Consider the following 17,668-nt stretch of genomic DNA (forward strand, 5'->3'; position numbering starts at 1 on the left):
TTTTATTGCAAAAAATAATGCACTGCTATTGATCGCAACATATAGACAACAAGAATGTGTCCATTGAACATGGATGCCCCAATCACACTATCATTTTCTGTGTTCAGAGGACCGTGACATTGGGGTAAAAACTCTAATTTGGCATTTAAATGAGAAAGATCATATCATAGGGAACATGTGTACTAAGTTTCAAGTTTATATGACTTCAACTTCATCATCTAAGTAGTTACTACTGTAATCACTAGCCAGTCAACACTGAGGTTGTGAGTTCAAACCCCACTCATGCAGGTGCACTCGACTCCAATCTTAATTGACTAGGATTGTCAGGTTTCTTACCAATGTTGGTGGTTTTCTCCAGGCACTCAGGCTTCCTCCACCAATAAAAACTGGCCGCCAAGTAATAGCCTAAATGCGGTGCTTAAAAGTGGCGTCAAACACCAAAAATCAATCAATCAATCAACTTCATCAAAAACTACCTGGACCAAAAACTTTAACCTGAAGTGGGACAGACAGACAAATGAAGGAACAGACAAACGGACACTGTGACAGACCAGAAAACATCATGCCCATAATGGGGCATAAAAGTATTTATAATACTGTTAAAAGGTATAACATCTGTACATTTAAGTTAAATTTAGTTGTACACGAATAAAAAAAAAAAATTCTGCTAACTTCAAATTTTAATGCAAACAATAGAGGTAAACTTCACCGAGAGGTAACAACAGAAAGGGAACTGCAAATTTTTGCTATTAAGAAAAACTTAAAATTCATATTCATTTCATTTTGTCCTGGGAACATTCCTGTTTTGTCTATCAAATATTCCCCCAAAATAACTTATTCATTCATTACATTTAAAAAGTTATCATATATCAAAACTTATCTCACCAGAAACTTGTGACCTCTCTTCAACCTTGAAATAAGCATCAGGCGTATACCATTGAATATCTGATGGAATAGTCCAATAAGCACTCAGGGTATTAGTAGAGGATTGTACATCTATGTCATCTTCACATGGTACTCTATGGTCCTACAACATATGTATGACCTTGTTATAAAGCATAGGTTGAAGTAGATCAGGAGTCTAATTCAAAAATGTTAGAAATTTGTTATAACTTGCCAAAATGTAGTTTATATCAGGCTTTTTCATAAATATAAACCAAAGTATTGGCAATGGAGATTCTTTTTAAAGTACAGGTTGTGCAAAATTGTCAGATATTGTATAGATTATACATGGAAAAAATAATTTTGTATTATAGAAAGAAAGCTAGAAGATAGAATTTTAAGATAAACTGTTACAAGATAATTCTTATAGTGTGCTTTAAAAAATTAAAAGAAAAACTACATACCTCTTTAGAGAAGCATAATTATGTGAATTATCTCCCCTTATATAGCAAAAGTATGGGAGAATGAATCACATAAAAATGTAACATGTTAACATATAATTTTGATTGTTTAGATTAAAAGTCTTGCAAATAAACTGCATTCTTATACCAAAACTAGTTTTTTTATTTAAACATCTAGACCAACTATTTTCTGCTATTTTACAATTCAAGATGGCAGAAGAAACCATATCCATGTGGGACCTTTGTTTGTTATAGTATCATCCTCTAAATATCTATCACTTATATTTTGATAAGTAATATTCATATCCTTAATTGTATTATCGGACAATTTTGCATATCATGATTGCACAGAGACAGAAACTATTGACAGAATGTCAAAAGGCAAAGTGCTTACTAATTAAATAATAAAGTGCTATTGTAGACAATTTGCCCATTAATGTGTACTAATAATAGCTATAAAAAGATGTGGTATGAGTGCCAATGAGATAACTCTCTATCCAAGTCACAATTTATAAAAGTAAACCATTATAGGTAAAAGTAAGGTCTTCAACAAGGAGCCTTGTCTCACAACGAACAGCAAACTATAAAGGGCCCCAAAGATTACTAGTGTAAAAACATGCAATACTCACATGTTCATGATGAGAAAATGTTTGACCTGGAAAAAAAAGAATAGAGGATCTTCAAATTAGTTTTAGTGAAAAATTAATTTGTTACTAGTCAAACATTATTTTTAAGAGAATCATAAAACTTTTTTTATTTAAAAGAGCTATAACCATGTAGAAATTTTATAGAAAATACTTATTCCATATACTGTTGATTCATTCATTTTGTGGGCAACATTTGTGGAGTGAGAAAAACGTGTATTTTGTGGGTACTGGTACTTGATCTTGTGGGTTGTTTTTTTGTCAAAATATGCTTTAAACCCTAATGGAAAAAATTACTTTGTTGAAAACTTAATTTCTTTTTTCATCTTAACCATTTAAATCCATAAAAATTTGTGTTGAATAAACATGAATCAAAAATAAAATCGTAAAAATACTGAACTCAAGAGGAAAATCTAATCAGAAAGTCAGTCCATAATCACATGGCAAAATTAAATGACAAAACACATCAAAAATGAATGGACTGTCATATTCCTGATTTGGTACAGGCATTTTCAAATGTAGAAAATGGTGGATCAAACCTGGTTTTATAGTGCTAAACCTCTCACTTTGTTGACAGTCTCATCAAATTCTGCTATATTTACAATGATGGGTGAACTAATCAGACATAATAAATAAAATAGTCAAAATATGGGTACAGCAGTCATCATCGTGTAACAATTTTAAAAAGAACATTTTAACAGAACACAAAAACATCTATCTACAAACACATTCATTGATTCAACAGGAACATTCAACAATAAAATGTCACAATTTTCTATCTTTTTTTCTCTAATTTTTTCAGATGATTTAAAATATATTTTATAAATATACACTTAAATTTAAAAATAAAACCTGTTTTTACGGCCCAGAACAGTTATCCAGACTTTTTTTCCCAAACCCCTTCACATTTTGAGATGATTTTTGGTATGTTAATCTTCTATTAGAAGTTCAAGAGGGTATTAATGTTTGGTTCTTCTCTGCTGAATTTTTGCAAAAATTATTGGTTTCAAGACTGAAAATTTCGTGAAAATAACATCTTTATACATTTTTTCTGAAAGCTTCACATGTTGAACTAATTTTATCAAATTTCCACTCCTTATAATAGCTTCAAGCTTATTTTTGGCGAGTTGGACCGTTCATGTTGTTCCGGCACATCTAGTTTTTTCATATTGATACTTACTAGATAGATTGCAGGGGGTACCATCAAAAATTGAAATACCAGTTAATGTCTCATATTCTGTTACTATGGTAACTCCATCAGATGAAACTGAAGTACTACCAACTGAAGTTACAGCTGTCACAGTGAAATAATATTTCTGGGAGAGAGAAAAAATATTATAAATATATTTTATATAATGAATAACTACTGTTGTGTGACATAAAAACTTTAATTAAATCAAACCTGTGACATTGTGACTTGACTTCTCCTTTAAAGGACGTGTGACCCTTAACTAGAGGCTCTAAAGAGCCTGTGTCGCTCACCTTGGTCTATGTGAATATTAAACAAAGGAAGCAGATGGATTCATGACAAAATTGTGTTTTGGTGATGGTGATGTGTTTGTACATCTTACTTTACTGAACATTCTTGCTGCTTACAATTATCTCTATCTATAATGAACTTGGCCCAGTAGTTTCAGTGGAAAATGTTAGTTAAAATTTACAAATTTTATGAAAATTGTTAAAAATTGACTATAAAGGACAATAACTCCTTAGGGGTCAATTGACCATTTCAGTCATGTTGACTTATTTGTAAATCTTACTTTGCTTAACATTATTGATGTTTCCAGTTTATCTCTATCTATAATAATATTCAAAAAGATAATAACCAAAAACAGCAAAATTTCCTTAAAATTACCAATTCAGGGGCAGCAACCCAACAAAGGGTTGTCAGATTCATCTGAAAATTTCAGGGCAGATAGATCTTGACCTGACAAACACTTTTACCCATGTCAGATTTGCTCTAAAGGCTGCGGTTTCAGAGTTATAAGCCAAAATCTACATTTCACCCCTATGTTCTATTTTTAGCCATGGCGGCCATCTTGTTTGGTTGGCCGGGTCACCGGACACAGTTTTTAAACTAGATACCCCAATGATGATTGTGGCCAAGTTTGGTTTAATTTGGCCCAGTAGTTTCAGAGGAGAAGATTTTTGTAAAAGATAACTAAGATTTACGAAAAATGGTTAAAAATTGACTATAAAGGACAATAACTCCTAAAGGGATCAACAGACCATTTCGGTCTTGTTGACTTATTTGTAGATCTTACTTTGCTGAACATTTTTGCTATTTACAGTTTATCTCTATCTATAATAATATTCAAGATAATAACCAAAAACAGCAAAATTTCCTTAAAATTACCAATTCAGGGGCAGCAACCCAACAATGGAATGTCCGATTCATCTGAAAATTTCAGGGCAGATAGATCTTGACCTGATAAACAATTTTACCCCCATGTCAGATTTGCTCTAAATGCTTTGGTTTTTGAGTTATAAGCCAAAAACTGCATTTTACCCCTATGTTCTATTTTTAGCCATGGCGGCCATCTTGGTTGGTTGGCCGGGTCACCGGACACAATTTGAAACTAGATACCCCAATGATGATTGTGGCCAAGTTTAGTTTAATTTGGCCCAGTAGTTTCAGAGGAGAAGATTTTTGTAAAAGATAACTTAAGATTTATGAAAAATGGTTAAAAATTGACTATAAAGGGCAATAACTCCTAAAGGGGTCAACATACCATTTTGGTCCTGGTGACTTATTTGTAGATCTTACTTTGCTGAACATTTTTGCTATTTACAGTTTATCTCTATCTATAATAATATTCAAGATAATAACCAAAAACAGCAAAATTTCCTTAAAATTACCAATTCAAGGGCAGCAACCCAACAACGGAATGTCCGATTCATCTGAAAATTTTAATAGCAGATAGATCTTGACCTGATATACAATTTTACCCATGTCAGATTTGCTCTAAATGCTTTGGTTTTTGAGTTATAAGCCAAAAACTGCATTTTACCCCTATGTTCTATTTTTAGCCATGGCGGCCATCTTGGTTGGTTGGCCAGGTCACCGGACACAATTTTTAAACTAGATACCCCAATGATGATTGTGGCCAAGTTTGGTTTAATTTGGCCCAGTAGTTTCAGAGGAGAAGATTTTTGTAAAAGATAACTAAGATTTACGAAAAATGGTTAAAAATTGACTATAAAGGACAATAACTCCTAAAGGGATCAACTGACCATTTTGGTCTTGTTGACTTATTTGTAGATCTTACTTTGCTGAACATTTTTGCTATTTACAGTTTATCTCTATCTATAATAATATTCAAGATAATAACCAAAAACAGCAAAATTTCCTTAAAATAATCAATTCAGGGGCAGCAACCTATCAACAGGTTGTTCGATTCATCTCAAAATTTCAGGGCAGATAGATCTTGACCTGATTAACATTTTACCTCTGTCAGATTTGCTCTAAATGCTTTGGTTTTTGAGTTATAAGCCAAAAACTGCATTTTACCCCTATGTTCTATTTTTAGCCATGGCGGCCATCTTGGTTGGTTGGCTGGGTCACCGGACACAATTTTTAAACTAGATACCCTAATAATAATTTTGGCCATGTTTGGTTAAATTTGGCCCAGCAGTTTCAGAGGAGAAGGTTTTTGTAAAAGTTAACGACGACAGACGACGATGGACGACGGATGACGGACGACGCCGGACGCCAAGTGATGAGAAAAGCTCACTTGGCCCTTAGGGCCAGGTGAGCTAAAAATGGTCAAAACTATTTGTTTAAAATGTTTTATTTGCTAAAAAGTTGATCTGATGACATAAGGCAATTTTAAATATGATCTTGAGACCCAAGGGGGTACCATAATGGCATCCCTTATTTAAAGGATAGCAAAAAATCGCATGTTGTATCATGTGGTTATCTGTTCTTGATAGTTAACAGTTCTCAATATCAATGGTGTGGTTAATATAAAAGTAGTTCGCAAAAATCACACATGTTTTCTATTTATGGTATTGCAATGACAGAACAAAAACTTGCTTTAAGCAAGCAGTAATTTCAACATTTCACGTTTTCAGACATGGTACAACAGTAAAAATAATATTTTCAGATTTTAAACTAATTTTCCTTATTCTAAAAAAAAAAACTTCATCCCCCTGATTCATTAATAGCATGTTTTCAAAATTAAACAAACTTTAGCTCGAAAAGAAGGTCATATACGTTATACACAATTGTTAGATGTAGTGTGACGTCGCTATGGAAAAAAATCTATGGAACACAGTTTGGGCCCAGGGCTTCCAAAACGGTCATATATTTTCGGACATTTGTGTAATGTCCGGTAAAAGTCCGGCTGGGCAGAGCATGAAACGGTCATATACATTTTAGTTTTCAAGGCTTTTTCTGTCATTTTAACATAATTCACGATCTTTTTGACCCAACCTTTTGCCTTTAACATCCACACATTTCCGGTCATAAAAGTGACATGATGATTAATTACTATCAAAACAACCCCTACTTCAATGCTTTCTAATTTTAATCAAGGCTAATTAGTTGTTGGACAGGGGATATCTACCTGTTCAGGTGACAGGTAAATTATGTTCAGTACCGGACATCGTATAAATTGATCGGTCTATTCACAATTTTTTTCTTACATTTCAGCGGTTTGTAGCTCATTGATTTAGTCCAAAAGATTAAAATTATAAGAAATTAGTTTATCTACATGATTTGATGAAAAATTTTAAAAGGTTTAAATGAAAAATCGTCAGAACTACGTTGAATGAACTCGAACACGAGTGCGCATGTGCAAAGGTGGGAAATTTAATTATGCATCCTTTATTTCTTCAAAATGCTAAAATTATCATTAATACCTGTATCTAAACGTTCCTTTCAAGTATTTTGTTGAAGAAATAACGTGGAAAGAGCTTCTTCACTCAGTCATGCTTTCTAAACGTACACAGATTTTACGTATCCGTTTATGGTCCATGTTTTACCATTGTCAAGTCAACATCCGGTTTTGGAAAAACGAGATTTTAAAAACGAAAATAAAGTTTTTGACAAGTCTTTTTGCACAAATAAAGAGTCTATGGCAGATATGAGCACGCTGATGTGCAAACTTTGAATGATGCACTGCCAATTTAACAGTTTACATCCAAACATCAAATTCATAGCAAAGTAAAAGTTTAAAATCGTTTTTTAATCTGATGTCATTATCATTGGAATGGCCATCTGATTACCATAATTGCCTTTTGTGACTAAGTCTTAAGGGATTAAAATCGGGATCAGATATAAAATATCCGGCTGGCTCAAATGTTTTTTGGAAGCCTTGTTTGGGCCATATCTTATGAACTTTAAAACTCAATTCAATTATCGGAAAAGTAATGCCCTTGAATATTGTTGCTGTGACAGTAAATTATCAATAACAGCTGTGACAACATATTATAACATATAAGAATTAGTTCAATAATTTAAAACCATCTAAAATATATTAAAGATTAATATTCAATGATTATTTTTGTCCTTGAGTGAAAATTCTTAGGATATCTGTTAAAGATGCCTTAATTGATGGATATTGCTAAAATTCATAAACAAATATTTGTTTCTAGAGACAAATGATACGTAATTGATACTTTTCTTCCATTTACTTAATTTTAAATCTTCTATTAATATCAAACATGCTTACTATACTATACTTTTCACAACTATCGAGAACTGATGACGTAGTGCACACAATGTCAAAATTGAGCACAACAGATGTCTTGATTTTTCTTGATTTACCTAAGACAAAATTGTGAGGATAATGGGAAATGAATAAAAATATCTACTAAATTAACACAATCAGCTTTGACCACATTTATTTGAAGAACTGGCTCTACAGAGCAAAAGTTTGTTACACTATCGAGAAAAGATAACACTAGACCCGTGTTCACACTATAACAATCTGCCCAGCTAGAACTCCAGTTAACTAACCCGAGTTAATTACCCCAGTTCACACTTGATAAAAAATTAGCCAGGTTTGGGATTTTACCTCTCAACAAATATAGATATGTAAGCGTCAAATTTGTAACCCGCATCTGTCCACTGTACATATTTAACTCATTCATTTTTTCGAGTTTTGAAAATTTTCCCCGAACTACGTCTTTTTATCCAAATTGCAAACATTTCACCCACAAAAAAGCAAAGGAAATCTTATAGGTTTCATTGTTTGTCATTATGCAACTTTTTTATCAACAAAGATTAAAAAATAACTTATATCCCTCTTTTTATCGTTTATTTATTATGGGTAATATAATCATTCGTGACCCAGAAAATAAGGTTACTGGACATCTGTCAAAATTTGACGTCATTCGATATATATGACGTCACGTAATAGTTACGTCACATTGAAGACTTATTTAAGGGCATACGATACAGTTTTGAACCTGTATTTACAAGTTGATGAAAATTTGCATATAGGCTATTTTTTACCTGATTAAATCAAATATGTAATAAAAAATATACCTTCATGTGCTACTTTTTGAGTAAAATAAGGTCGAAATTTTGTATATTTGCTCAAAATTCAGATTTGTGTCCGTATTTTCTTTTTCGAAAGAAAGACATAACTTTTTTGTTTTAAAAGATAAACACAAAATGGTTTTTGTTAAATAATCGGTGATTTCTGCATTTTATAAGTATCATTAAAAATTATGCAATTTTTATTCCGAAATAACTCTATATTTATCAAATGTTCATGAATAGAGGAAAAAACGTCATTTTTTGCTGCATGTTTATCAAAATTAAAAAAATTGCGCTATTTACAGTTTAAAAAATTTGGGTCACATAATCTCCTTGCAAAATGAAACAAATTGCTGTTTTAAAAAATAGGGGTCCATGCACTTGTTTTCAAATTAAATCAGTTTGAATGATAAAAATCAGTCGAAAAATGCATCTTTTCCCGATATGTCAGAGTTTGACGTCGCGAAAATAACATTTTACGTTAGCAACGTCATTACCTTCACTGTAACTGTATCGTATGCCCTTAAGCAAACGTCACTATAGCAACAACCTCACATTAACTTCACTTTGCATTCACTTTTAGAAGTGAGGTAGTTAACCCAGGTTTGCCCCACATTACCTCCACCTCAAATAAGGGGTAATTTTAATCCGGGTTCGCCCCATGTTAAGGCGTTCACACTACCTAAATTCAACACGGATTAACAAGTTCGAGTTGAACCCGGTTTAAAAAGGCATAGTGTGAACGGGGTATAAGATACCTTTACTGGACATGAGCTTTATTTGCAAGAAATCTTTGTGCTTAAAATAAATTGTCTTCACCCAATAAAACACTAAATCAACTATGTATCTAATATATCAGATTCAACATACATAATTGAGAATAAAACCATTTAAATATTTCAATCTTCAAACCTGAAATGGAGTAAGTGAAAGTCCATTTTCCTCATGGTATGTACTGGTTCCCACATTTTTACTATTTATCACATCATTCCCTCCTTTGGTAGTTCCTATACTTATTGTATAGGTAACAGTAAGGTGTGGATGATCAAACCCTGACCAGCGAGCCACCAATGTAGAGGCATCAGTGTGGAAATCAACATCCTGTATATCCTATAAAAAGAAATTTATACTATCATGGTAAGATAATATATTGTACAATACTTACATGGAATAAATGAAAAGAACATCACAATTTAGTAATCAACTATTTTCATATATTTAAGTTACTATGGTTGTTCTTATAATTATTCATGACTGAAATAGCCAAAAAAAAACACCCTTTACTTCTCTATTTAGATCTGTTTAAAATACCCTCAATAGTAGTTAAAAAAAAGCAAAGTTATTATAACATATCCTAGATGCATTTAAGCTAGAATCATGTCTTTCACCAGAAATGATCATCAATTATGCATGCCCTTATGACGTCATTTAACAGATAGAAGGCATGCCTGTATCCCTGCACAATCAGTCTGAAGCAATTTCAGGATCATCATCTGCTGGGTAGTCTAGAAATAATCTACGTTCTTCAAATATGTAATCTCAATTCCAGTACAACTAACAGGGAGGGTGATTATCTTATTAGATTTTAAATTCCCGAATATTTCGTGCAGTATATCATCAAACTTTTTCACCTGTTTGCTCAACATGTGTTGGAAGTGAAGATGCCTTGATTTTGTGACATGGTGATGAAGTCACATGACAGATTGAACTAACTACCGTATCTCAGAACTGGATTATACCAACATATTGTACTATTTTATGAAAGGTAGAATTGCTGTAACAACTATTTATCCACATTAATCATTGATAATGATTAATGGAATATTTCTAACTGCTATTTTGTGCAAAATTTGATTGATTTGTAACCATTATTCTATAAGCCCTTTTTATTTTTTAAAATTAAACACATATTCTAAGTTGTTAATTTTCATAAAAGACTTTGGAGAACATCTTTACCTGTAAAGGCAATGGATCACTTGCAATAATATCCTGCAAAGATAAAAGCATTTATTCATATATAGTATATAAATAGTAACAGGTATACATATTTCTGCTGTTATAAATACAAAATATGAGGTTATTTATGTAACGATTATACTTGATTATATTGGTTTCGTTTATACAAATCTGTATTTTGTGTTCATCACTTCTGTTTTGATTATCAAGCATTAAAAATGGCACCCTCCATGAAGTCACATGTTTATATGCCTTACCACTCATACAGCCTAAACAGCCAAACACACAACATAAAAATTTAAACTCAGGTAGAAAAGGGTTTTTTTTACAGGCTAAAAGCAAACACCTCACCAGTCTAAAAAAGGCTATTTCTTTTATGTGTTTAAATTTGAATAATATAGTTGTATGTCAGAGGCCTTATCTTTATTTTGAAATTCTCTTCAACCTCAAAAATCATCATGATCATAGTGAATTACACTCATATCATATCTAAAATCTTCAACCCTACTGAATTTCCAGGAAAATTTTGCTTACTGTCCATTTGATCATATAAGTACTGTAAATAGAGAAATTGGTGCAAAGATTTTATTAATGCAAATAATGCAACTACTTGAGTATCGCAATATGTAATAAGAATTTGTATTATGGTATCTGATACAAACATCTGTGTGTAGATTTGCCAAAAATCGCAATAATAAATGCACACAATAATTTATGAATTTACAGAAACAAAACAACTTACAGGATTAGGTTCTATATCAAACACTACACCTTCCACAGGAAGTTGTACATTGTGAATGTAAGGTCCAGATGACTTAATCTTGACCAGGCCAGCAGTGTTGGTCACTTTGATGGACACATAATACTTATGATTGCCATGGAGCAACCAGTCTAAGGTTGTTACCATGACAGCAGTACAGGTAGGTGTTAAGATGTCTGTACATGTACCCCCAGCTGATAGGGGCATATATTGTTGTATTTGTGTACCTAGTGCTGTGTTACCTGAAAATATTAAAATGTGTGAATATATATCAATGACCTATCATACTATCTTAATGTTTCTTAATATCCATCTTGAAATAACAATTATGCTTTAATAATTTAATTTTGGATGTAACGCGTCTTCTGATTGGCTGACATTATTTTGTTATCAGCTCACAGACATAATTTAGTCATGTGACCGTGACGTCATCAACGTTTTTTCATGGTTTTCTACGGTTTAAAATGGAATTTAGAATTAAATTAGAAGAAATGACTGTCTATTCGTAATAACATATAAAATGTGGTGCAAACTGTTAAATTACCCGTTACGTGCGTTATTCAGTGTGCACCAAATTTTTTATGTTATTTCTTCATAGACACAAAAAATATTACAGTCATTCCTTAAATGTTTCACATCTGTGTACAATATTTTTTGAAAATGTTTGCATACAGATCCTCATATATCATTATATAGTATTTATACTTTGTATTATAACTTCAATCAAAGTTTTATTTGATTTTTACATCTAATAACACAAAAAAAACTTCATTAAAATTTCCAATTTCTTTTTTCAAATTCCTGAGACCACACAATTATTTATTACTAAAGCACTTAGCATTTTTGAGAAAAAAATAACTATAATTAATACATATCTGATGGAGAGTTGGCCCACTGGCAGTCATACCACATATTTTTATTTTTATACTTTGAGACACATATTCAAATACTCTGACCTATGATTTTAAGCTCTTTATTTGAGATTTCCTGCAACAGTAAAACACTAAAAAGTTGTATTATAAAACACTGCCACATTTACCTATAGCAAATTCATAGTTGATGTCAAATGGTTCCTCACTGTCTGAGAATGCTCCACTGGACCACTCCGCAACAAGATACTGACCGGAAAGGGCCAGTGTTATAGTCCCTGAGAAATCTGGTGGTGTGGTGTCCATAAAGCAGGGTCCAATTGACTGCAATAATAGATATTATTCTTTATAAATAGATTAGATTATAGACTTTAATAGTGTATGTATTTGGTACAAAGTGCAATATATCAAAAGAATGCTATTTTTTTTTTGCAGGTGCATATTTCCCTCCATGAGGGTCCAGATGGAGTTTACGATATAAAAGAGTAATTGAGTGAAAAAATTAAAGAATAAAAAAAAAATGGTCAAAAAGCAAAAAAGAGAGTAGAGAAAAATAGGGTGATAAAACATTGAGAGTAGAGAATAGTGAGCAAAAAAAATAAAGAATCGGGGAAATGAAGAACACATAATCCAGACTCATTTTCATGTTTTTTCTAATTTCTTAAACTTTAAGACATCATCTATGGTATACACAACATTTATTAAATTCAAATGACCAATAAAAAGAGATATTCAAGATTTACCTTGTAGTAATATTTCCTTACATCACACTAACAATACCTACCACTAGACCCTCTACATTGGATCCACTAATTCCTTTGATGATGATATAGAATGTTGTTCCGTCTGGAATATCTGCATGTTGTATTCTAATATGTGGATTCTGGTTGGTAGTGATAAAGTTCATTAAATCTGGAGCAGCACTGCCTGCAGTAGATGACAGTCCTAATTCATAATCATAGATTTTAGCTGGTAAATCATCTACCATCCATGAAACTGAAAACTGAAACAAACCAAAATAAAGTTATAGAGAATACTTTCAAAAAGTCACATATTGTAAATGAAAATATTAGGTTAGAAATGATTTCAACGAGAACATGCAATCAATGTGAATATATATTACTTAACATTTTACACTTCAAATACTTTTTATCTTCCTACCATATTAGCAGTAGACATAGATAGACCAGCACTGGTTGGGGCTCCTGTGGAGTTCTCACAAAACACTGTTCCATCAACTTCAACAGCTGATCCATTGCCATATCTCTGTACAGGATAAAGGTCAAGATCAGTCTTCTCTGTGGCCTTGGTACTACAAATATATAATATTTGGACAAATACATTATGAGATTGACCTGACTTTTTTTTAACTATGGATAGAAAGTAGATTATATTAGGTCACCGTAAATTATTATTTTAGAAAAAGATCAAGATTTACTTTTCTTGTAACTATGGACAGCCAGTAGATTACATTTTGTTAAAAATGTGATGATGAGGGTGTTTTTTACAACATTTACTATCCATGAGGGTTTTGCATGGTCAGTCCAAATACGCGATTGATTATCAATAAAATTTATACCGCATAAATAAAAGTTATCTGATAATTTGAGCCAATAAAAATCAAGATTACTGTTTGCCTTTTCCGCAGGCTTTGTACTTTACATGTCTAACTAAGTTCTTATGTGTTAATATTATAATGATTTCTGGGAAATGGTATCTACAATAATACAATGATCCCTGTCTATTAAAGTGAATTCTTAAATTCAAACTGCAATAAATATTCTTAACATTTTAGAACTAACAAAAACATTTAACCTGTCTAATGTGAACAAAATAATGTCATAAGGGGTGGTGACTCTTTCTATATCATGTATATGAAGGTATACACAGTTGTGCAGTTAAACATGGGTCCCTTTTCAATAGGTCAAATATATAAACAGGTTACAATTACACCAAGGTAACATGTCTATGGTTTATAAATTCTCATCTTTTAAATAGATTTCTGTAAATGTGCTGTTTTTTTAAATCAAATTTAGATTTTTTTAAATTGTCTATGTGATAACACAGAAATATGATTTTGCTATGAAATATACTATGAATTGTGATTTTCACAGTACTACAATATATGATTTGGGGTTTTGAAATTTCAACTGCATATCTGCTGTGGATTCTAACTAAAACTTTCGCTTAACACCACAGAGACTATACTTGTTTTTATATATTACATGCAGTCTAGTGTATGATTGGCAATCCATCTGAGTGTTCTGTCTGAAGACAAAATCCAATAATTCGTCTTGGCAACATCTGTAACTAGCCCTCCCTTTACAACAGTATTATCCACAGTAACCTCTTTAATTGTTGGTACTGTTGTATCTATGGTAACACCATCAGAACACACAGGATCCGAGTGGTCTAGCGCTCGGTTGTATGCCACAACGGTAAAGTAGTATGTTCCTACTCCTGGTGCTTCATAGGTTCCAAAGGTTTCATAAGTTTCTACAAGCTGTAATACATTACATAACAGTCAATTTCATAACAACATTAATGCAAGATTATTTATTACATGAAAACCATATCCTTATGTTTGTAGTCAGTTAACCTAGTTATTATAATATATATTTCTTAATAAGAGTTTACTGTGAATTCATAAAGTGTTCTGAACATTCATCATTTCCATTGTTAAAGTTTGTACAAAAATGCAAAATTGATGATTCTGATGTTAAAAAATACTCATCCATATCACAGGCAAATTTCACTCACATGAATTTCACATGAATTTTACAGCAAACGACCTTAAACCTGAAACTCACATGAAATGAGTTTATGTGAATTTCATGTCAATCTTATGTGAATTTGACATGGAAATCACATAAATTTTTTCCCATGAAATTCACATGAATTTTTAAAATAATGTAATTCAAATAATATCTCCATTTTCAAATCAATTAAAATCATGAAAAATATTTATATTTATCAAAAGCAATAAAATTTGTTATCAATCTTTTATGTTTTTTTTTAAAACAACAGCAGAATGAAAATAGGTTTGTACTGATCTACCATAGTATTGACAATATACATACATCAACATGTGTACGATTTAGATCAAAATCTGCCTTGTCAGCACAACTGGTTCCTGGTATATATTGATAAAACAATACACCACTCTCTTTGTCAAAGAACTCGTCCCAGTAGGCTGTTAGAGTGGTTCCCTGTTGATAATCAACCTCTGGGCTCCCTCTCATTCCATCATGAACCATACCAGTATGTGGAGGTGTAATATCTATGGTGATCTAGAATGTTTAATAGACGATAGAATTAACAAAATATTGTTGTAAACTTTTTAATAAGAATATAATAAAGCATTCATATAAATATTACATTATATTAGTGCAATCTAACCAGTTCCTCAGACTATCCTTCTACTGAGTAGCCTGTATGACAGATATTGTTCCAATAAACAGTACCCTTGGGTTAAAGAAAAGCTCAAGTTTTGGGTCTTTTTACAACAGTTAACACTTGCATCCTTTTGGCTGTGTAGGATGTATGTTTTTTGCAGCCATGTCTAGTCAGAATGGGGACATTAAATATGATGTCTTTTGTATAAAAATAGTCAAGTTCTACACATGTTATAATCCTTGCAACAACTCTTTATGGGGTCCGTAGGTGGCCTGTTGCAAGGCTAAATTCTTTCTCTATCAAATATAATTATCCTCATTTTCCAGTAGCATAATATATGCTAGACTCTAAATGCCAGTCAACCCCTATTTAAGGACCTCCTTATTGTATTTGATGTTAATTTGATCACATTTGACTACACTCACCTCAAAAGAGGGTGCATAAAATGTTCTAGATTTGCAAGATACAATATGCAATAACTTAACATGTAGAAGTTTTCATCAGTTAATATATCTTTTTATCATATACTTAGCATTGATATGACAGCTTTTGCATATGTGTAATGAGCGGAAGTACACAAGCCATAATTTCCCACCCGGGCTGATAACCCATATCAGGTGCATCTCGTGCACAAAACCCATAATAGTGCCTCTCGTGCAAGTTACTTCCGATGTTTCCGGTATCGGTTGTTTACTTTTCCATTGTGACGTCAGATAATTTTCATGACGACGTCAAAATTTACAGGAAATTTTGTGGGGATAGTTTAGTACGTGCTAACAAAATCATGCAAATGCCATTGACAATTATGAATCATTTTATAGTACAACAAACATGGAGTAATAATGATCATAACACTCTTTCAAATTTTCAATGTTTCAAAATGCCTATTTAGGAAATGTTACAATAAATATATATGGAGGTAGTGATGCAGTTATTGGACAACAAGTGAAACTGCGAGCTACTGCTCACTGATGATACCCCCGCCGCAAGTGGATAATATTAATAGTGTAAAAATATGCAAGTGTTCGGTAAACAGGAAGTTGTCGAGTGATGAATCTGAAAACGCATCACACGGTATAGCTGACTTATATAAATCCTGAAACCAAATTTCAGAAATCCTTGTATTGTAGTTCCTGAGAAAAATGTGACGAAAATTTTCAACTTGGCTATCATGTGTAAAATCAGACAAGTGTTCGGTAAACAGGAAGTTGTCAAGTGATGAATCTGAAAACGCATCACACGGTATGGCTGACATATATAAATGTTGATACCAAATTACAGAAAGGGTGGATGTGTAGTTCCTGAGAAAAATGTGACGAAAGTTTCATGGGACGGACTGACTGACGGACGGACGGACTGACGGACGGACTGACAGACAGAGGTAAAACAGTATACCCCCCCTTTTTTAAAGCGGGGGTATAATAATTATAGTATATTTGATTCATAATTTAACTTCTTTATAAAGTTTTTGACTGTTTTAGTGATTGCATTTGTTTATTTGCCATACATAAAACTATTGTCAGAAGTACATGATAAAGCGATTAATACATGGCCTTTTCCATATCAGCCTGGGTATCATCCCTCGACCCATATCAGCACCTCGACTCCGTCTCGGGCTGATATGGGGGTCTCGGGATGATACCCAGGCTGATATGGAAAAGGCCATATTTTAATCTCTATATACATACCTTCTTCCTGAGAACTGTAACCAGCTGTGCATGGTTTGTGACAGATATTTCAATGTAATAGTCAATATCATGTTCTCCTATATCTTTTCCTGTATATAGCCCTTCACTAGTTTTAACAGCAGGTACAACTTGAAAATGTCTGTGATAGCAGCCTTCAAAATTTGTACAGTAGCAGTTAGCTCCCCTTGGGTTAGTTCCATAAGTTGTCTGACATGCAGTTTCATCCTGAAAAATCAGTTCATAAAATTTTTATTATCCAAAAATAAAAATATAATTTTAAACATTTATAAGAATTATGAGTATTCAAACAGAAGTCGAAACTTACATTGGTAGTCTGTTACATATTAGCCTTGCAAAACTTGGATATTTCTCCAGTATCAGCAAATTTTTCAAAATACCAAAAAATTAAGAGGACCTATTGCATATCATATCCATGTTCTAAGTGTGTCTAATCATATGACCTATGCTTTTAAATGAATATATATGTGTTCTGAATACTATTAATTCCCCCCTCACACACACCCC

General features: G+C 32.4%; 1 protein-coding gene across 1 annotated transcript in view; it reads right to left on the reverse strand.

The window, feature by feature from the left end:
- The window catches only part of LOC143084172 (uncharacterized), a 71,363-nt gene that overhangs the window by 25,172 nt on the left and 28,523 nt on the right, over positions 1 to 17,668 (reverse strand). The window contains exons 14-25 of the mRNA XM_076260581.1: positions 17,144 to 17,368; positions 15,140 to 15,349; positions 14,285 to 14,562; positions 13,221 to 13,371; positions 12,844 to 13,062; positions 12,230 to 12,383; positions 11,173 to 11,432; positions 10,431 to 10,463; positions 9,387 to 9,584; positions 3,168 to 3,303; positions 1,973 to 1,998; positions 886 to 1,027 (exon numbers count right to left, since the gene is read on the reverse strand). Coding sequence (XP_076116696.1) covers positions 886 to 1,027; positions 1,973 to 1,998; positions 3,168 to 3,303; positions 9,387 to 9,584; positions 10,431 to 10,463; positions 11,173 to 11,432; positions 12,230 to 12,383; positions 12,844 to 13,062; positions 13,221 to 13,371; positions 14,285 to 14,562; positions 15,140 to 15,349; positions 17,144 to 17,368 — 2,032 coding nt within the window. The remainder of the gene's footprint in view (positions 1 to 885; positions 1,028 to 1,972; positions 1,999 to 3,167; positions 3,304 to 9,386; positions 9,585 to 10,430; positions 10,464 to 11,172; positions 11,433 to 12,229; positions 12,384 to 12,843; positions 13,063 to 13,220; positions 13,372 to 14,284; positions 14,563 to 15,139; positions 15,350 to 17,143; positions 17,369 to 17,668) is intronic.

Source organism: Mytilus galloprovincialis, chromosome 7, assembly GCF_965363235.1.
Source record: "Mytilus galloprovincialis chromosome 7, xbMytGall1.hap1.1, whole genome shotgun sequence".
Lineage (NCBI taxonomy): Eukaryota > Metazoa > Mollusca > Bivalvia > Mytilida > Mytilidae > Mytilus > Mytilus galloprovincialis.